Source organism: Rhinichthys klamathensis, unplaced genomic scaffold (genome assembly GCF_029890125.1).
Source record: "Rhinichthys klamathensis goyatoka isolate OS25496 unplaced genomic scaffold, OSU_Roscu_1.1 h1tg000082l_1, whole genome shotgun sequence".
Taxonomy (NCBI): Eukaryota; Metazoa; Chordata; class Actinopteri; order Cypriniformes; family Leuciscidae; genus Rhinichthys; species Rhinichthys klamathensis.
In genome coordinates, this window is record NW_026606624.1 from 2,256,550 (window position 1) to 2,278,862 (window position 22,313).

Here is a 22,313-nt window from a genome sequence, read left to right on the forward strand (position 1 = left end):
AGCAGTAGAATACAGATTTATTTATTTTTTGCAAATAAAATAATGACTACCTGCACGATATTCATTTATATTTAACCAGACAGGGCTAAATACAGTATTTTAAAATAAAATAAAAGATTTATGAACACATTAGAATATTGATATTTATTTATTTAGTTCGTTTATTGCATTATTTAATTTTATGTAATCCTATTGACTAATTGTTTTTTGTCTCTTTTGTGCATAAGTTATTTATTTGCATTATTCATGAAAACTTTTCAAACAATTTTGATTAACTTTTATATATCCTGTATTTTACAACATGTAGGCCTATGCATAATATAATGAAATATTATTTAAGTAGATATTTACAACGTAGATTTTAGTTGTTCAAGTATATTTTAATTAACATTAGTCCTGTATATCGGTTGATTTTATGTAAATATGAACTATCCTGCATACTACATTGACTCTTGAAATGCCTTTATGTTGTTTAACTCCTTTTCAAAAGTTTTTTTTCCCTCTGCAGTTAAGATTTTGGGGGCAGTGCTCACTTCACTGCAACGCCCCCACGCGCACAGCGCGAGAGTTTCTACTACAAGAGTGGGGCGGTCTGGTGTTTAGATGACATGAACTTGGTATGCTGTTTGTGTGCTTAGAGGATCTGTTGAATCCATTAATCCATTTAGGCTCTATAAATGGAATTCTTGTGAAAAAGGATGGAAAAGTCGGACGCATGCGATCCATACAGCCGACCCGCGCGCAGGACACAATGGATAGTGAGCACTCTGGCGTATCATTACGGACTAGACCGTGGAGTGGAAAACGAAATTATAGTCCTCGCAACCGGGTTGGATCAATACCTCCAAGAGATATTTCATCACCTAGACTGTCAGGGAGATGGGAAAATACCAGCCGAGGATTTTAACATTCTTTGCGATATTTTAGGACTCAATAAAGAGTGTGATCTAGAGGAATGCGCGGGGATATTGGATAATCTACCCAAAGAGTTCAGCTTCAGGCAGTTTCACGCAAAACTCTGCGGTTATTTTAGTACCAAAGCTGGGTGTCAGTATGAGAATGGGAGGTTGTTGGTTGGCAAGGAGAGCGAGCATATAGAGACGCAGATCAGACTCCGGAGCCCTTTGAGGCGGCGCGAGAAGCTGCTGTCGTTGGGTACCAGCAATAAGCGAGAAAGCGGAGAGCCTTCTTCGCCCACTGTGGATAGACACACATCAGGTTGTAGGCAGCTGGGATCCTGCACCAAGGAGTGTTACGAGGAAATCGTGGCACTTGAGGAGGCTGAGGACAGGATAGCCAAACTTGAGGAGGAAAATGCCAGTCTCAGGGAGTTGGTGGAGGACATGCGCGCGGCTCTTCAAAGCAGTGATGCTCGATCACTGGCCCTACAGGTACAGTCATTGTGATCAAGTTCATACTATTATACAAACTAAGCAACAATATTTTCTACATAACATCTAATTGATTATTAGATCGAGTCTTTTTAAAATATTTTCACACACAGGTGATATGTTAATCTGTTCCTAGCCTAATAAAGTTATAAATAATATAGTCCTCTACTCTGTGACAACCAATGAAATATTATTTCAGTAGATATTTTAGGTTGCAACGTAGATTTTAGTTGTTCAAGTATGTTTTAATTAACATTAGTCTAGCATTTTAAAACCTATGAGTGGCAATGGTTTATAGGGGGGGGGGGCACCTCAAGATCTACTTTCCTACAGAGGTTTGCCCCAACCTTAATCAAACACACCTGAGCAAGGTCTTCAGGATTACTAGAAAGTTACAGGCAGGTGAGTTTAATCTTGAGAGGATCTCGAAAGCCAAAGTTGCCCAGCCCTGGTCTATATACCCCTTACATAGCCTTGCCCCTTTTTCAGTGCTCGTTGTGTTCCGGTTTGTATTTCCACAGCATGAAGGTAAGATCTTACGGATTTATGAATGAACCGCTCATTTTAAAACCTTTCCGGTCTACTGGCATTTTCTATGACATCCGCTTCAAACATTATAATGCTCATGGCTTTCGTTAAGTCTAAATAAGTAAATACTCTTCGACAGCAATGCTAAAGAAATATACAGGGCTACCTCAAACACGAAAGTTCAAATGTAACAGACGTAGGCCAGTAAGAGCTGTGTGTGTAAACCTCACTCCCCTGACCTCGACCCGGTCCGAGCGGTAATTTGAACCGGACTCTGGGAGGCGGGCGCCCTAACCAGAACGCTAAAGACCACAGCCTCTAGCTTCAGTCGCTAGCCTAGCGCGCCTGGAGACCTGGTTCGAATCCCGCTCGGAGCGGGTCGAGCAGGACTGGTTTCACAAAGATGGCTGCGTGCTTGTTTCTCTGGCGCATAAGGTCTATACTATCACATTCTACTGACATGCTTCTGTCTGTCACAGGTGGGTCTGTGGAAAAGCCACTCGAAACATAAACCAGAGGGTGGCTGTTTCATCGCCCACCAAAGGCGAACAGCCCAGAAGCCCAACATTTCTGGGAACCTGAAGGACATCCAGAGTTTCCTGAGAGAAGTGGAGCTCATCCGGAATTCCCGGGATGGGCAAATCGAGGAAGCCATGTTCTTCAACCGTAAGCTGGAGCAAGAACTGCGAGTATCACGCGAGACCGTGTTGATGCTGGAGGATTGTAACAGGACTCTAAAGAAGGAGCAGGTGGAGATGAGGAAGAGGGTGGAGGAAGCCAGACAAGCTGTGCTGAGTGGCCTCAAGAAAGTGAAGGAGCTGGAGACCAAAGCCAGTCATGTGCCTGTTCTGCAGAGGCACGTTGAGCAGCTAGAGATGGAGCTTCTGTACTACAGGTTAGTGTAATTCTTACGTGAAGTGCCAGATGGAACAAAAACAAGTGAAATGCATCACACATTAGGGCTTTTCACTTTGAGCTTAACCCCAGGTTATCGCCGTTTATCGCCTGCATTGCGGTGCCAAACTTGCACAGTGTGAATTAATGAGGTGTTAGAATGTTACGACTATGCTTAGCAACGGACAACTAATAGTGTCTGGAATATATAATATGAGGATGCGCAATTTTTGAGCATTCACTGTAAAAATTAATCGTTGGTTTAACTTAAAGTTTGAGTTCATTGAAATGAACAAAAAAGAGTTGTGATAAATCATGAAAATATTTTTTTTGCTGTGTTTGTGTAAACATATTACGTGCATATAGCGTTCGTCCAATCGGTGACACTGACACTGCAAATATGCAAATAAGGACATTAACCCAGCATTTAGGAATGTACAGTTATGAAATGTCAGCTTATGGATGCAGGATTAATTGTTAACCTCGGGTAAATTTTGAGTTGTTTGAAATGAGAATCAAGATAACCCAGGATTCCGTTTACCCGGGGTTTAGAATGACCCAGGGTTAACTATTTCATGTGTGAAAAGCCCTTTTATTTACTGAACTTCATGCAGTTTTGACAGCGTTTATGCAGCAGGCCTAACTAGGTATCATATAGTACCCACACACGTTTGTCACGGTGAGGTAATCTGTTTTTACATTGGGATAGCTTACTTCAGCAATCATGAAGCATAAAGAAGACATTATCTTCACTAACCACAATTTGGCATCTGTTTCTGGGGATTTCACTGATGTAAATGTATAAGACTCTGTCAAAACATGACAATTTAGCAACGATCCTAACAAGTAAGGATGTTTACTTTAGCTGTTCAACAGTTTGAAATGTATTACAGAAATCGCAGAGCTCATCCTAGATTCGTTAAATATTATGCTGCTGCTACTGCTATTGTGTGATAAAGTTCTTTTGGGAATGACAGTTTTGTTTCAGGATTTTAATAAGATTACTCTGCTAGAAGCATTATTGTCACCTGAACCAGACTGAATGCAGTAAACAGTTTCATTACATTCAAATAATCTGACTCAGAGTGAACTGAGATTCCTCTGGGTTAAAATGGCTCCCGCCAGAACTTGCTGGCCCTGACTGTGCAGACGTGTGCCAACATACATGTTATTTAGGTTGGCTTGATGTGGTTCTGCTTCTCGGGTGCAGACCCTGTTTTGTTTGGGTTCATTTAGTTGTCAACGTGTGTGGCAAATGGGCTCCCATATTGGTTAGCTGAAATTATGCACAGCTACTGCTTGGAACCACTCATTTCGTAGTTTGGGTTTTATTCTTAGGTTGTCATTGAACTTTCCTAGCTCGCAACCATTTAATTTACGCTTAGAAGAAGTTAAGCTTAACGTCATCAGTGTTTACATATTTCTTGCATGCTAATTTTGGGACAGCATTCCTGGCAATCCTGATAAAAGTGGATTTACTGAAAGTCTGGAGTGTTTTCAGTTACCAATTCAGTGGTAAGATGTGGGTTTTACTGACAGAAACACATTGACTTTTTTTTAATAAACATTCACTTTTATACCTCAAGGCTGCACTAATCTATGTGAAGTCTGTGGTGAACTTTACCAGGAAGCCTTTCTATGGCCCCTCCATTGATGCCCTTAAGCCAAATAATTCATTCCAGATCACAATGGAGCTGACACATTTTGGGAGAGTTCCATTCAGCCCGGCAAGGCCGGACCTAAACAGATTGAAAGTTCCCATCTATCTTCAAACAGTTTCCCCGCTCTACAGAATAATGGATGAACACTCCCTGTCTATATCCTAGCAACAATTCCTACCAACCTGACTAAGTTTAGAGATCTTGGCATTCTAACGAATGTTTAAAAGTAAGTTCCTGTTTTTATGTTAAATACCAAATACTGCCGATTATGTTATTCAGAAGCGCTTTTTTCTTTGTAGACTTTATTAGTTTGGGTGTAAATAATTCCTTGGGCTGTGCCGCTGTTTTAATATTCAGCCATAACCACTAACAGACCTCACATCCCAAAGCTATGTTTACAGTCTGCACACTACAATGAATGCTATTCAAAGTCATTTTGTCAGATATAGTGCCTTTTGGTGGACTGCGGTGTGGCCAGATGGCATTTTAAATCTGAATCTAATACGGAAAGGCTAATAAGATTGTCTTCTCCTCTTTCTCACTCTTTGATAATAGAGTCAAAGAGTATATTTTGGGTGATTTCACATAAACATACTAAATATTTATGAATTGATGTTAACACCAACCCCCACCACCACCAGTTAATGCTTGAGGTCTGGGGTTAGAAAAATCTTTTTAATGGAAATGATTTAATTTTTATTAAGCAAGACCGTGCAAAATGATCAAAACTGATCAAATAAATGCCGTTCTTTTAAACTTTCTATTCATCAAAAAAATCTTTGAAAAAATGTGCACGATTTTCACAAAAATATGCACCTCAACTGTTTTAAGCATTGATAATAAGAGGATATTATTATTTCTTGAGCAGCAAATCAGCATATTAGAATGGTTTCTGAAGGATCATGTGACACTGAAGATTGAAGTAATGATGCTGAAAATACAGCTTTGCCATCAAAAGAATAAATTACATTTGAAAATATATTACAATAGAAAACAGTTATTTTTAATTGGAATAATATTTCACAATATTACTGTTTTTTACTGTATCTTTGATCTAATAAATGCAGCCTTGGAAAGCAAAAATATTTATATAATGTCTATATTCAAAAATGTTTTATATATATATATATATATATATATATTACCAACCCATAATTTCTGAATTGTAGTGTTTATACAATTATCCACAAATATGATTAGATAAGTAATTGTAATATATCATTTTTGGTTATTGAAATGTTGTTCTTAAACCTTGTTAAAAACCTCGTGTACATATTTACAATAAATAAATACAAGTTAGTCACTGTGCATCTTTTCGCCTGGTACCAAAAAGATGTACACAAAGTCTAGTAGCAGCTTTCTGTTAGGATCACTATCAGTTAGTACACTGACAAAGCAACTTTCATTATTTATTTATAGATTATCTGAAAACGATAGTGCTTTGTTTAAATGAATTCATCATAAGGGTGCCAAAAGACTATTAACAAACTACCATAGATTACCTGTTCCTTAAAAAGTTGAAAGTGAAAGTAATTGTAGCAGTCATAAGTCTCGTGTTTCAACAGCTCATTTCTGGGGGGGTGGAGGGGACGTAGACACGTGCAGAGCGCTCTGTCTGCTATGTGGCAGATCAGAGCAGGGCTTTTTTTCCTTTGAGGCCAGAAAGCCCCATGGGCAAGTGCTGAAAGCTGAAAAGTCTCTAGAGTGCATCCAATGGGCACACAGCTCTCTGTAAACAAAAACACTGGAGAATAGCTTTTGATGCAGCTGCCAGTGGGCGAAGAGGATACCGGTCATGCTCCGCGGGTCATGGACTGACCCATTCACACTGAGAGCAATGCCTTTTATCTGGAGAGAGAGGTGTGTCCGCTGGCTATTTTTCATGTCCTTTTTGTTCAGACCTTAATGCAGTTCTTATAATAATCACACATTTTAATAGCTCACTTCAGTTCCCCCACCTGCCGCTTTAACCTCCTCATCTGGCACGACAATAATCAGCGATATTAGACTCTTTACTCTTTCCTCAGAGTAGTAATGGTCTTGGAAATGTTGCATTTCTAGAGATACTATTTAATGTCAAATTTCTTTCTTTAAGATGTGTGATTACACAACCGTGGACCCGAACAAAGCATCTGAGTCCGCACACAACAATATAATTTGGTATTATGATATTATTATTATAATTTTTTTAACATTTTGTTTCACTTTAAAGTTAAATTTCTTATTATCATTATGGTTGAAAACAGTTGCTGTTTAATATGTTTTTATTGGAAAACATGATTTTTGATAAATAGAAAGTTTAAAAGAACAGCATTTATTTGAAATATAAATTTGTAGAATTATAATCTCTTTATTGTCGTCTTCTTTTTTTTTTTTGACCAATTGAATGCATCCTTGCTGAATAAGAGTATTAATTTATTTTTAAAATTTTATTCATTTCTTACTGACCCCAAACGTTTGAACGGTACAACTGAAAGTGATACGTGGCCCCTGGAGATTTACTTTTTTATGAGCCATTTCCGGTCATATTCGACACTTTGGAGTCACCCAGAATGAGAGAAAGTCCAAGTGTAGATCTCACAGATATTGCGTAAGGTTTCCTGAAGCCCTCTTGGCCCTAATAAAGAAAAAGGAAGAGGTTTAGATAGAGGCCAGGTCTCATGGGGGAGGTGGTGGGAACAGACCTGATCTGTTCAGTTCATTACCATGAAAAACACACCATCCGTGTGTGCGTCCTGCCTGGAGGCGTTTTCTCCCCCTCAGAATCCAAGATGGACTAAAGCCCTCAGCCTAGACCCCAGGAGCACCGCAGACCTCAGGACAAAAGAGACAGACGGTGCGAGAGGAACAAAAAGAGCGGAGGGGGGACAAGAGCCGCCATCTGGAGGAAGAGGCAAACACTCGGCTGTTTGTTCAGTGGGGATGAATTTCCACCATCTTACTCTATTTATCGCTCTGCTTTCAGACGTGCTTTATTTCCTTCTATTCATACCAGGTGAAACGCATTGCATTTATCATCAGGTCTGTGCTGTTTTTTGAGCTCTGCTGACATCACAGAGACTGACATGTTAAACGTAAGGCCGTCTAACCGCTCAAAAATAATCAGTTATTATTCAGAGAACTATTATTTCAGCTGTGGTGCGGCCGACTCATGTAAAATGTGTCCGGGGTAACCTGTTGTACCTCAACACATAATAACAGGGCTGGACAGATGGAATGAACAGTCCTTTGAAAATCCCCTGTATTATGACTGAAGAAGGTAAAGAAATGTCAACAAAATGAGGCCTCATAAAAATGTTGTCTTTAGGAGGTCTTTATATGGCAGGGTTTTTTGGTCCAGTATTTTCTAAGCACTTTGAGAATGAAAAACTCCCAAGACCTTGACTTTTTTTTTCATTTCCAAACCCAGCTACGAACATTTCCCTTTCTCCTCCCACCCTCAGCCAGCTGATACTCTTGCTCTGCAGACCTCAGCACTTATAAACTGCCCACCTTGCTATGTTGGGGGAGAAATGTTCTCGAAAATGTACGCTTTTTCTCCTCCTGCTTCTTTGTGAACAGTGCTGGGAAATAACTGAATATATGTTCCAAAAATTAACTTCTAATTTAGATTGTATTAAATCCATAGTACTTGTAATTAGATTACATTACATTTTAAAATACTCCTAATAAGGCTACAGTTACTTTTTGCAGGATTGCGGGATTACATAACTCATACATTGGCAGTAAATTATTCATAATTTATTAATTCTCCTTAATTCTTCTTTTAAATTTTCCTTTCTAAAAAAGCCCATCACTTATACATTCGCAAAGTCTTCTAGATTTGTGGAATTGCACACACAGAGACCAGACACTCGTCAAGTGGATATAATTATACTGAAAATTGAGAGGACACACTGCATTTGACTACTGGATTTACAGAAATCAGCAATTTCTTACTTTGTCTTTGGAAGGCTTTTGTATGTGATGCAGGGATTCCTGTCAGCCAAACCTAATTGATCATGTATTTACTTGAAGTACCCCCTGAATACAAGTTAGGTCAAAAATACCCTAATCAAAAGGTAGTCTGATTATATTATCTAAAATGTGTAATGTAGATTGCAATACGAATTACAATTTTTATCATGAAATTTGCCATCAGTAATGGACAACTATCGCAAGGAATCAGCCAGCACTGTTTGTGAACACTTGAACTTTTCTGAAATGGAATCGTTTAAGTCCATTCGGAATTTTCTCCAATGTGTCCATTTCATGTTTATGACTTGTTAAGACGCGTAAACACTTCGCGAACCTCCTTCAAAGCTGTGTTTACTGGGACTGCCCTCGTAATAACAAAGTTTCCTGACTCAATTAATTATGGTCTGGTTCCGTTTGGAATCTCCAGACGGTTCCAGACAGCACCCCCAGCAAGATCAGGTGATTTCCAAGATTAACGGCGTCTGTGCATCCACACATGTTCCATGTCTGCCAGTTTGACTCTGTAGTCTTACTTAACCAGGTATCGTGTTACCATGGGCCTTTACTCTTAATTGTGGACATCTGTTTCATAGTTTTAAGATAAATCGATTGCTTTATCAAGGACCTCGCAACATCCGGGTGGACCAAATCTAGTTATTTATGTGGTTGTTTACCATACGATCGTCTCATCCTTCAAAATGTGCTCCGAGTCTTCATTCCATTGAAATACTTCTCAAGTAAACTGGGTCCAAGAGGGGGTCTGTAAGTTCAGATCCTGCCGTAATAAACACAGGAAGTGCACGTCTAAACCACAAACAGCTGGGCTCGCCCCATGTTAGTTCATCACTCCGGTCCAGTGTAAATATAGTCTCAAGATAGAAACCTATTGTTAGGTTGACCACCAAAATAGAGAAAGGTTCAAGACAAGAGATGAGACGGGCAGCCAAAAGTGATACACACACTTATGAGAGACAGACTTTGCCACAGTTCTGTCTTGCATCTGTTTTGGTTTTGTAACTTGCCCTAAATGTTCTTATAAAAAAAAAAAAGAGGAGTAAGAAAGCTTGCTAGAACTCAATGCTGAAAGTATGATGAGTAAATGGTGTCTTTTTCCTCTTTAAACACGGACAGGTAGTATGTTAGCCTGTGTGTCTCAAAGAAGAAACGTTTGTTGTTCACTATGTGACTTGTAAAGTTCTCTGCAGACTCTTATCAGTGCCTCAGGCAGCTCATAGTGATTCAGATAGGCAGATGCTAGAAAAGCCAGTGCAGACTGTTCAGGAAATGTCCAATCCACCTCCACTTCTCCACTGATAGAAAATCAAGACTCTTTAGTTCCAATAAATGTTGAGCATAAAACCTTCTGCTTTGAGTTTAAATTCATGCAGCACAAAGAAACGTGATAGAATATCAGCCCATCCTCTCACAAATGCAGATTCTTTCCTGTGTCTTCTGTCAGTGTTCGCTAAATAACACGTTTGCTTTGTGTAAGATGAATGTTTGGAAGACAGCGGGGATGGAATCAAACAGAATGGAATTAACGACTGGGAGAGCTAAAGGATGCCAGATGGAGGTTCTGTCAAATTTGGGCTTTGTGTTTGTCTTATCCAGACATATGCTGTGTTCTCTCTTTCTGTGAGCGCTATGAAATAAAACCAGTATGTTTCAGCATTTCAGCATCTAGTGTGCATGATATGCTATACTGCGTATTAAATTGCTCTTATTTTGTCAGAGCTGTAGCCTAGAGGTTGTGGCGCACACACTCATGTTGTAGTTGATACTCATCATGACATGTCGAGCTGCGCTGTGAGTTTGATTCTGGCTTGCTAGAAACTTGTCTAATTTCATTTATAGCTTTTGACTTTACACCTTCCATTTCATTATCCCTTACAAAAAAGCACTTTGGATCTACCATAGTACAGTATAAAATTGTAAGATGGTACTTTAATATACACTAGTTTGAAAGTTTGGGGTCAGTAAGATTTTTTAAGATTAAGTTTCAAATCAGACAAAAATACAATAAAATCAGTAATATTGTGAAATATTATTAGTCACAGAATCCTTCAGAAATCGTTCTATATGGAGCCCCACACATGACGTGGAAAAATAATATATATATATATATATCCAACGAGACTTACTAATACGTCAGCACGTTTTACTAATCCGTTCCCTTGTTTTAGTTAAATCAAAACGAGGGAGCGAATTAGTACAACATGGCCCCAATTTACTAAAATGAGGGAACAAATTAATAAGTCGTGGGAACAAATTATTCATTCGTAGTCACAATTGAACTAAAACGAGGTAAGAAATGAGTAAATCGTGCCCACAATTTACTAAAACGAATTTTTGTCGGATGCCATGCGCAGGGATCCATACTAATATGCTGATTTGGTGCTCCATTTTTTTTTTTTTTTTTGCTGCTTAATGTTTTTGTGGAAACCATGAAACATTTTTTCAGGAATCTTTGATGAATAAAAGTATTAGTAATAATATAGGCCTATAGGTATAAACATATTATCTTAGAACATAGGCTATTGATTAAAAAAAAAATGAAAATGTTGTCATTAAATTTTCTCCAATTATTTAGTGACGCCTCTGCAGTTGTTTCTGTTAAGAAGAAAGTATTTTTCTCCACCCTTGAATTTTCATTTTGATTGCATTTTCATAATCTCTTATGCAACCGTTCTGTTCTACTTTGTTTCTGACTTGTTTCACAGTCTGTGTTTGAAGAGGCCAAGATGGCTGGATCTAATATTGAGACTCTTCCAAGAGTCTGGAGTGGATTCAGGTGTCTAGAGAGCTCCTTTAACTGCTCTCAATGTGTGCTCTCACATCCATTTCTACAGACGGTGGGTTACTGAGTTTTTTCAGTAGCTCATCTTCATTTGTTATTCTCAGTCACAAAGAGTTTGACAGAAAGCAGATCCTGTCAGCAGTATTAGTCATATACACAATTCGAATCGCTTCTACAAGACTAATATTAACATTGAGCAGATGTGGCATACAATAATGTCCTGGCTTTTCAGAGACACAGTTATCTTTTTTGGCACTTCAAAAACTATAGTTAAAATAAAAATAAAAAAGCCAGGACAATATTCAAAATAAAACTACATATATATATATATATATATATATATATATATATATATATATATATATATTCCCTGTAGTTTATGTGTTTTTTAGTTTTTTTTTAGAAAATAACAATCATGTACAAATGTAGCCTATGTTAAAAAATATGGGGTCAGTAATATTTTTTTATGTTTTTGAAAGAACTTATGCTCAGCTTGATCAAAAATACAGTAAAAAGAGGTTTTGAAATTACAGTAATATTGTGATATATTGTTACAGTTAAAATAGCGATTTTCTATTGTAATATATTTTAAAATGCGATATATTGCTGTGATGGCAAAGCTGAATTTTCAGCATCATTACTCCAGTCTTCAGTGTCACATGATCCTTCAGAAATCATTCTAATATGCTGATTTGGTGCTCCTTATTTTTTTATTTATTATTAATATCAGTGTCGAAAACAGATTAATTTTTTTTTAACAGTTTAACTGCTTAATTTTCTCTTATTAATAGAAAGTTCTTATTAATAAAACACTTATTAATAGAAAGTTCAAAATAACAGCATAATTGAAACAATGTAAAAGTCTTTAATGTCACTTTTGATCAATTTAATGCATGCCTGCTGATTTTTTTTTATTATTTTTTTTTTTTTTATGGTAGGATAAATCTGTTTATAATGAATTTAGTCACACAAAATGTATTTACAGGTTTTAAAAATACAAAATGTGTAACCTGTTCTTGGAAAGTGCCTCTTCTTTCATTATGGAACACATTATTCCAACACAAACGTCAACATCCTTGTCAGTTAAACTCCAGTTAGTTACACTGTGCATGTGCAATCTCTTTATCATCGTGCCTAGAACATACTACTATACTTATGTCAATGGGTACCTATAGCAACCCTGACAGGCCTGTTTAGGGTCTCCCTGGTACTCTCCTTCAGCAGCTGTAGGTCATCAGAGAGCCCTGAAACCCAACTTTAACCGACCCCCCCCCCTTTTCAAACACCCTTCACCCCCTCATCTGACAATGTGGATTCCAAATATTGACCCTAAACTGTGCGAAAGCATAGTGTACCGAGGGATGATTCTGTGGGCTCATACGGGCTATATTTATGGCCGCTCTGCACTGAAGGGTTCCTCATGGCAGCAGGATATATGCATGAGTGCACCCGGCTTGAAATTCTTTTCCCTTTTTTCTCTCTCTGGGATTCATGCTGGAGCAAATGGATTTCTGCAGCCTTTTAGTTGTTTTTTTTCCTCTTCTGCAGGCAAGACATTGTCATCTGGAAACATTTATTCTTTGATTCATGAAAGCCCCATATTGCATTTCTACTGTCGCAAAGCTCAGAAAAACGGTTGTGTTGAAATGACAGAAACATAATCTACTGCTTTCACTTATAGCTGTCTGACAAAAGAAAAAATGCTCAAAATATGTTAATTTTAAAGTCTTCTGATATGCCTTGTTGAAAATTCTGTCAGACGTGTGTTAAACATTCAGCATAATGCATACTGTGTTTTATGTTAGGTTCTAGTTATATATAGTTTTCATAATCTTTCTTTTCACTTTGAGGGATGTAATGTCACCATGCCTGGCTACAATTACCCACAACCCCCTTCACTGCTCTCAACTCCGCTTAAGAGCCAGTAAAAGTGATAAAAAATACATTGATCAATTTTACTTGGTTTCTTTGTTGAAAAGAAAGATGTGGAAATGATGTTTAGTGCTATATATCATCAAACTTTTGTACATTAAAATAATACATTTATACGTTTAAATAGGCTACATTTAAATCAACGAACAAGGCTAATTTAAGTGCAAGCCTGAGCCATTTGTTTGCTAGTATTACTGTACATTGCTATATTGTCCTGAACCTAGATCAAAACCCTTTATGATCTGATCTCTACTCTTGACCTGTTATGGTTATTTATTCTTCACAGATCTGAAGTGTCTAAAACATCCGTTGCATTCATCAGTAAATCGGACAGACGGTATAATGGGGCCAGTCGGCCTGCGCCACGCTGTTTTCTAGACACAGAGCAGGATCGACACTCACCGACGGGACGTGCAGAGACTGTGCCTGACACCAGTAAGCCAAATATTGACATTACTCGACCCTTTTTGAGGCTCTGTTGATGTGCAACTTGTAAATAGTTGATACTTCTATATTCAATTATATTAGTGATTAGGCACTTTTATAAAGGGCATTATTGCAGATGTAAAAAAAAAAAATGGGGGGGGGGGGGGGGGGTGCTCTATTATTGATAATAATAAGAAATGTTTCCTTTGCACTAAATCAGCATATTAGAATGATTTCTGAAGGATCATGTGTCACTGAAGACTGGAGTAATGATGCTGAAAATTCAGCTTTGCCATCACATAAATAAATTACATTTTAAAATATATTACAATAAAAGACAGTTGTAATCAATTGTAATAATATTTCACAATATTATTGTTTTTACTGTATTTTTGATCAAATAAATGCAGCCTTGATGAGCAGAAGAGACTTCTTTCAAAAACATTAAAGAATCTTACCAACCCCAAACCTTTGAACGGTAGTGTATGGTAACATCTGAATTAACTGGTTTTATTCAAGTAAAAATGTTATGTATTATTAGATTACACCAACAAAATAAAAAAATTATTTTGACATCTTGCTTCAAGTGTAATGGGATATTTCATGCATGTTTATGCTCCTATGTTTATATAGTGGAGGAGCAGCTTTTCCGATCAGTGGAGGGTCAGGCGGCGTCTGATGAAGAGGAAGAGAGATGGACCGGAGAGCAGCAGAGACAAGTAGACGAGGTGAAGCGAATCCTCACCAGACTGTCCTGCTGTGGAGACAGGTACACCCTTTTACTGCTGTTTACAATTATTTGATTCACTCAAATGAGATTCAAATAAATGGCTCACAGACTGTAGTATCCTATTTGTTTAGGTTCTTCAATTGCTTTGTGTGCTCTCAGGTGTGATGAGAAAGCAGTGAAGAAGCTGTTGTCTCATTTCGGCGACTCGCGCACCGAGGAGAGTCAGACGGCCGTGCTAGAGCTGCTGGAGAGGGTCACGCGACTCAACAAACAACTAGAACTGAAGGAGAGTCAGGCCAGGAGGGTGGAGATGGACACAGACCAGGTATGACCGTGCCGCATTCAAATGATGATTTTTTTTCTTCAGCTTTTCAGATAACTTGATATATTTAAAATAGTGCTGGGCAACGATTAAAATTTTTAATCGCGATTAATCGCATGATTTTCTTGCGATTAATCGCGATTAATCGCATTGTTACGCGCAAACTTTAATAATGAATTCTAAAGTAGTGTATTACTCACTTTTGATTTAAATGTACTGCTATATACACAAAAGTGTAATAACATGTGGTTTGCAAAAACTTTAAACAAATAAGGTGCTTTATACCAGCAGTATTCCCTTTACACAGCATCAATAAAATATTTATTGTAAATTTCAACCTAAACATTAATGTAATCAAATCAAATATTAAAACAAAGCTATTTGCCACTGCCAGGGCATTACCTTTTATCTAGCTTGTTAAAACGAGTCCAGTTTTCTTGGTTTTTTTCTTAACAGGTATCAACAGGTGTCTTTTAGCAGCAGAAACAGTCTATGTAGTCAGATGTCATGAGATATAAGTCGACCAACGTTACTTCTCTGATAGTAGCGTTTGGTCATGCCATGGTTTCCCACGTACACTAAAGGTGATGATACACAGGGCAACTTTTTTAGCAATGTTGCTGGGCAATGTCGCCGTCAACGGGCAACCAGATGAGACACAGGGCCCACAACCGATCTAAATTATCCAGATAGAAATTTATTGCCCATTTTCAATGGAAAAGTAGACAAGCAACAATCGCTCGGCAAGATTGCCCAGCAACATTGCTCAAAAAGTTGCCCTGTATATCATCACCTTAAGATTGCATTAAACAGAGATAAAACCCAATTTATACTTCTGCGTCGAACTTACGTCGTACCCTGACTTGCACCTCTCCAAAAATGTAACAACGCGTCAATTCTACGCGTACCGCAAGGGCTGTGATTGCTAGAACCGCTCCACGGGTTTCACATGCTCCCTATGCATGTGTAATTGCGCGTCAACGCGGACAACGACGCAGAAGTAAAATCAACCAACGTAGTGTATAGCGACACTACGAACAATACAATACACTACGAATGACACAGAAGTATAAATCAGCCTTTTAGAGTGAGGTGAATTGGTCGAGCGCAAGGTGCAGCGACAAGCGGGTGCGTTCTGTGAAACTGTTGCGGTCATGCTCGCCTCACGCGCTCGCCTCACGCACGCGCCCGCGCGTTGCCGAAGTTGAATTGTCTAAAAGGACTTTGATTGTCTATAACTTTTTGTACACGACGCGCAGTACAAATCATTGGAAGAGAGACTGATCATCGGCTCGCTGTTTGTGAGTTTCCAATATTTAAAAGTTATCAGGACATCAACAGAAGGGAATTCACATTGCAGAGCATCCCCGCTAAACTACACGCAGGCACATCAGGTAAAGTTATGTATAATTTTAATTTAAGTTAAAAAGACTACAGCTGCGTAGCGCACAGAAGCCGTTGCCGTGGTTACTATCCATAGAGCGCCTGTCATTCACTCGCGGAGCGCTGTCTCCCTTTCTGTTCACCTGAGAGAACCTGCCAAAGCCCCTCCACTGCTGGTTTGGGTGGGTTATTTGCTGGCTGACCAACATCCCACCCCTCCTGTGATCATGGTTTGACTGTAGGCCTATGTCTTATTCAGAGCCAGTGTGCAACGGACTTAAAAAAAAAAAAAAAACTGCGTTAACGTGCGATAACAAAATTGTCGGCATTAATTAATAAATGCGTTAACGCGATAATAACGCGTTAACTTGCCCAGCCCTAATTTAAAACATAAATGGATAGAGATCACCCAAGAAAAAGACATTTCTGTCATCATTTCCTCACTTTTAAGTCATTTCAAACCTACATCATTTGTCATCTTTATTTTTTGCCAAAATTTTGCTTCGCTTCAGCTATCGTAAAGAGACATCCACTCTTGCAATGCGAGTTTGTGCTTTTTGGGGGCGGAGCAATGAAGGAAGGGGTGTGTTTGTTTGTGTTGTATCAAATATCAACAGTTCAACAGCGATTCTCAGAAATTGCTTACTGCACCTTTAATTAAAATGCTCATTCAGCTAAAAAAAAGAACATAGGTGAATTGACATTACTAAATATTTGGATTAATTTTGCCTTTATGAGTCTTACCACAGAAACGAATAATATGTGAGTCGGATGACACGAACATCTGAAGAGCAGAATAACATTAAACTCCAATTAAACACACATATGAAGCCAGCAGTTAAAATACGTATCAGAGATTTTAAATACTTAATAAGACATTTTCATTCGCAGGAGCACAAGTTAATCCAAATAAGCTTTGGCTGCTGGTCTTCTAAACGGCTTACGTCACCCAACCAGGACTTTCTGTTCTGTTTTACTTTTACATTCATGGTTGCTTTCGGGTGCAGGAGTGTAAAATTAGATTACAAGGCACTTGCCCACCGAGCAGTTGTTATGAGAACGACGGGCTTCAAAGAAAAGCCTCAGCTCTTACACTCCCACCCAAGCAACCAGCCGTGTGTGTCAATGCGAGCAGCCAATCGCTGTCCCTTCCTGAGATGACCACACGAATAAACCTCCAGGCCTTACACAATTACATGTACACTGAGCTGTTGAGACAGACGTCGGCTGCGATGCACCAGACGTGAACTATGTTGCTAGTGTTTTTAAAAAGGCCCCACACATATTCATGGAAAAATATCCTGGCACATTCTGGCCTTAACCAGTTTGGGGCGAGCATTAACGCGAACGCAGGCAGATGTGGATTTTCGACATATGGTCAGACAGGCCAAAAACAAGCATATCTGAACTATTTCTGTCTGAGAAATTATGTGTCTCGGCTGAATTATGGGCTATCGGCACATCTGGCAAAGATTCTCCTTACCTGAAATTCATTGTGTGTTGGAGCATTAGTGTTTAAATATGCGCAAGCTCAACGGTAAGTGTCGTGTGTCTGCAGATGCGGGACGCCCTGGTCCAGGAGCTACAACAGAAGGCTGAGGAGACGGAGCTGCTCCACCTGGAGCTGCAGATGCTGGAGACGGAGCGGGTGCGTTTGTCTCTGGTGGAGGAGAAACTGATGGATGTGCTACAGCTTCTGCAGCAGCTGCGAGAGCTGGTCAGTCCAATGGAATCTCTAGGGAGTGAATCTGGAGGGATTTCAGAGTCAGACTCATCAGCCCAGTGTTGCACACACAATAGATGGGTGTTAATCCAGCAGTGATTCGAAAATAATATTTAGGATGTCAGCAACAAAGACATATGATTATTATCATGCTTTCATTTTTGTTCTCATATAGACCTTATGCACCAGAGAAACAAGGGCGCCGCCATCTTTAGAATATTGTCTTTGAACTTCCGTTTTTGCGGTCGCTCTGTATATCTCTATGGCATTGCTGTCCAGGAGTAATTAGCTTTCGAAGTGGATTTGCTTAATGTAAAGTTAACGAAAGTTATCATGAGGATTGTAATGTTTAAAGCAGATGTCTTAACAAATGTCAGTGGACTGGGAAGATTTTAAAACGAGCCGTTCATTCATAAATATGCAAGATCGCTGTGAAAATACAGACCGGAAGACAAAAGACAAGAGCGCAGCGCTGAAAAGGGGCGGGGCTAAGGTCTAGAGTATTTTGTGCTATTCATATTTTCAGTTTCTGTGATGGCAGGCAGGCTGGTTGAATGCACATGATTTAATTATTAATGCTGACATATGAAATAAGGTTAATTAATAAGTATTTTACAATTTTATAAATGTATTACCAGTAAATTAAATAATTTGTATTGGTGTTTGCTGGTGTGGCATTCGAACAAACCCCTAAAAAATATGTATATAAATATTAAAATTATAAACATTAAAATTATCACCTTTTTTATTATCATTCCCATTTTTTTGCAATAATCATGAATTATATTATTATTATGAAACATTGAATTATGTGTGATCGAGTATTTTGCCATTTAACTACCTTTTTTAATACATTTATTATGATGTAAAATTGTTTGTTTTTATTGTAGAATGTCTCGAGAAGATCTTTAGGAAAGATTTTACTCAGCACATTGGAGTCTTGCAGTGATCCTCAGCATGGTAAGAGACACAATAACTTTTAACTTGCCAGCTTTGCTCTTATAAAACCTTTACTGTTTACCAGGCCTGGTATGCAATAAAAAATGTGACAGGAGCATTAGATATACAGTGTGCTACAAACGTCTGAGACCACTTTAAAAATAGGGGATTCTTTTTTTTAGACAGAAATAAGTTTAGGGATTTTAAAGGGGTCATATAATGCCATTTTTGTACAAGCTAATATGATTCTTTAGGGTCTAAATTAAAAGTTTGTAATATACTTTAATTAGAAATTCTCATTAGTATTGTAAGAAAACACTTATTTTACCTGGTCAAAAACAGCTCTGTTTTCAGCACGCCGTTTCAGTGCATATGACTTTAAATGATAATGAGCTTTGCTCACTCCGCCCCTCTGTTCTGTGTACACCGTTTGTAACACAATAACACAATAACCATAACGCGTTGTTCAGTATAAACGTGGGACTATGAATTATATTGAGAACGTCATACATAGAAAACGTGACGTAATGTACCCTGAGTGTAAACCTTAGACGCATTCATTGTGAAGCGTGCAGCTAGCGATTTGTAAAGATTAATATAAAGTTTAATAAAACGTTACACTCACTTCAGTTCTTCTGGAGGTTCAGCAGGAACACGAATATCTGGTACCGATCCTTTTTTCATGAGCAGCTTCTTAGCAAATCCAGCTTTATACTGACCCTCGTTTATAAAGCAGTCTGGTGTGTGAAATGATTCGCGTAAACATGAAAGCATTGACGTTGCTCGTGGGGAATATTCCCTTCGAAAACAAACTCAGCCACTGCGTCTTCAGCGGTTCGGATTTAGGAACATTAAAATGACTGCTGTGTTCGTTATTACACCCAAGAACAGAACACCACAATCGCTTAGACCAGGGGTCTCAAACTCGCGGCCCGCGGGCCATTTGCGGCCCGCGGGCTGATATTTTGTGGCCCCCTACTTGACATTAAAGTTTAATGTTAGTGCGGCCCGTCGTTGCGTGTGCCGCGTAAAAAAAAAAAAAAAAAAAAATGTATCCCTTATGAGCTACCATAGATAGTCTCGTGACAGCTTACGGAGGGTTTGTTGTCAATAGTTGTCATAGACAACCGCGAAGTACAAACATACTGCGCCTGGAAAAAACGAGCGCGTCGCTTCAATTATGAGCGCGCTTGCCGCGCGCCTACATTTGAAATTACGAACTTGAGCGCGCAAAATATGTGAGCGCGATATGTGAACGGCCCCTTGGCGAGCTACCACCAATCAGGCCACGAGCTACTGGTAGCTCGCGAGCGACGTGTTGGAGAGAGACACTGCTCTAAAACAATGTGAGAATAATCACTTTGAGCTTGTAATATGTGTCCAACAGGTTGATAAGAAGGTTTGCTTTGATTTGTGCAGTCAGTAATTTGAGACACTATACAAAGAATTCAATAAGACGGGCAGACATGACTGCAAATATTTGTATTTCAAAAGCAATAATTGTTTTTCTAAGTATAATAAAAGGAAATGTGCCTTCCAAAAAAAACATTTAATATCATTAATGTGTTGTATAAAGAAAATAAAAAGGACATAAGCAATTATAAATATCACAAATATGTGTTATAGACAAAGAAAGTTTGTAAAATGAACTTCAACTGTCAGAAGGACAGCTCATGAAGAACCAATCATGTACAGAAAGGAATGTTCAAATTCAGAGGAACAGTTCAGAAGAAACGTTAATAAATATTGAGAAGATTGGATCAGTTGTGCTCCTTTTTTGGAATACTTGAATACTATTTTTTTTGTGGAATACTTGATGCGGCCCAGCCTGACCCCGACTCTACCTCCAGCGGCCCCCAGTTAATTTGAGTTTGAGACCCCTGGCTTAGACGCCATTCTGCTCATAGACAGTGCTCCAGCATATCAACAATGACCGCGCCTGTCGCGCAGACTATGATTGACAGCTCAATCATGAGCGAGGGCGGGTCTGTGTTGAAACGCTGCTGTCAATCAACAATCGTGGGAGGGGCTTCCGAGCGTGTGACGTCACAGGCTCGAACGGCTTGATTTGAGACAGGGGAAAACATATAAGGAGATTAAAACAAAAACACTGGATAGATTTTTATCATTGTATGATGGTTGTGTATAGGCACTGCCAACACACATTTCAGTACAATCAACTTGTAAAAGTGCATGTACCATTATATGACCCCTTTAAAAAATGTAAAACAAAAAAAGTTGTAAAATGATTCAAATATGTAAGATTCTACACTTTTTGTAGGTCACAAATTAAACTTGTGACATTGATTATTCTTGATGTTAACTAAACCTTAAACTAAAACCATAAAAACAGAAATAATATATGTGTATATATACATGTGTGTGTGTGTGTGTGTTATTAGAATATATTATATACTTATTTGAAAGATTCTGTTTTTAGCATATTAGCCGCACACAGATCTAAAGCATAGCTTCTCTATAACTGATTTGCAGGGAAAGCACATATCTTGGAGGTGCTCAACGCTCTCTGTCATGAACTGGCTGCGTGTGAGATCCTCTCTAATGGCGAGACAATACAGAGAGCAGAGAGTCACCAGTCTCTCACCAACTCTCTGCTCATCTCCTTCTAGACATTACTGCCACCTGATGGTCACAGGGTGCTACAGACTCTTCCGAAAGGACTTTTAACTGGCCATGTTGGAAAATGGGACCAAAATTAGCTATGTATTTTTCTTCATGTGTTTATATTTCTGTGTATAGTTGTGTAAAACATTTAGCTCGTTATCATTTATAATGAAACATGATGTGACACATTTTGAAGCATTTTAAGCTATTTTTGCTAGATTTTCCTTTTGCAATTTCATATAATCTCGGTCAGTATTATCTTAAAATACATGCACATTATACAATGGTGTTCATTACAGCTTCATGTATAATGTGGTAACACAGGTACAGGAACACCTAGTTAAAAACCACTCAGGTATAGGCTATGCAATGCTCATAATAGCAAATTTCTTTCTTCTGCTGAACACAATAGAAGATATTTTGATAAATATGGGTAACCAGACAGTTGATTGACCCCATTGACTTCCATAGCATGGGAAAAAAAAAATACTATGGAAGTCAATGGGGATGCATCAACTGTTGAATGAAATTCATACAGGTTCGGAACAACTTGGGGGTGAATAAATGACGACAGAATTGGGTGAACTATCACTGGACTGAACATTTGCATTATTCATCGTTTCAAAATACAGAAACTTAAGCACTTCTGAGCAGTTTTGTTGCTCTTTAAGGATGATTTTCATGATTTGCATGAAACAGAATATATAGCTTACTGTATGTTTCATAATTGCCAGTGTCTGTGCCTCTCTCCCATCATACAAATATGTGATGCATTTTTGTTAAGCTCCAGTGAAGATTAACACTTGGTTTGTCAAATGTGTACTGAAGAAAATATCCTGTTTTTTTTCTAGATAAACTTCATGAGTTTCACATAAGGTACTGGACAATATATCATCAGTGCTTATATGTTCAAGAAATTAAAAACATAACACATCATAATCATTTCGTACAATGATTTATACACGCACTTGTTTTTCAAACAATTCAAACATACATATTTCAGTT

At 38.4% G+C, this 22,313-nt stretch overlaps 1 protein-coding gene across 2 annotated transcripts; it reads left to right on the plus strand.

Moving 5' to 3' along the window:
• The first annotated feature begins 505 nt into the window (after positions 1 to 505).
• efcc1 (EF-hand and coiled-coil domain containing 1) lies at positions 506 to 21,492 on the plus strand. Of its 2 annotated transcripts, none has more exons than XM_056251424.1 (8): positions 506 to 1,391; positions 2,399 to 2,814; positions 13,447 to 13,595; positions 14,220 to 14,355; positions 14,476 to 14,641; positions 17,580 to 17,669; positions 18,635 to 18,704; positions 21,177 to 21,492. In XM_056251424.1, the coding sequence occupies exons 1-8, from the start codon at positions 699 to 701 to the stop codon at positions 21,311 to 21,313; spliced, it is 1,857 nt and encodes a 618-aa protein (XP_056107399.1). In that variant the 5' UTR covers positions 506 to 698; the 3' UTR covers positions 21,314 to 21,492. The 2 variants fall into 2 exon arrangements, with proteins under 2 accessions (XP_056107399.1, XP_056107398.1); XM_056251423.1 differs by having other exon boundaries at positions 507 to 1,391; positions 17,580 to 17,738.
• The last annotated feature ends 821 nt before the right edge of the window (positions 21,493 to 22,313 follow it).

Coding starts and splice junctions, on each gene's coding strand:
- efcc1 (XM_056251423.1), top strand. CDS start 699: ATGGAAAAGTCGGACGCATGCGATCCATACAGCCGACCCGCGCGCAGG. Junction 14,356..14,475: donor CTGTCCTGCTGTGGAGACAG/GTACACCCTTTT, acceptor GTGTGCTCTCAG/GTGTGATGAGAAAGCAGTGA. Junction 18,705..21,176: donor TTGCAGTGATCCTCAGCATG/GTAAGAGACACA, acceptor ACTGATTTGCAG/GGAAAGCACATATCTTGGAG.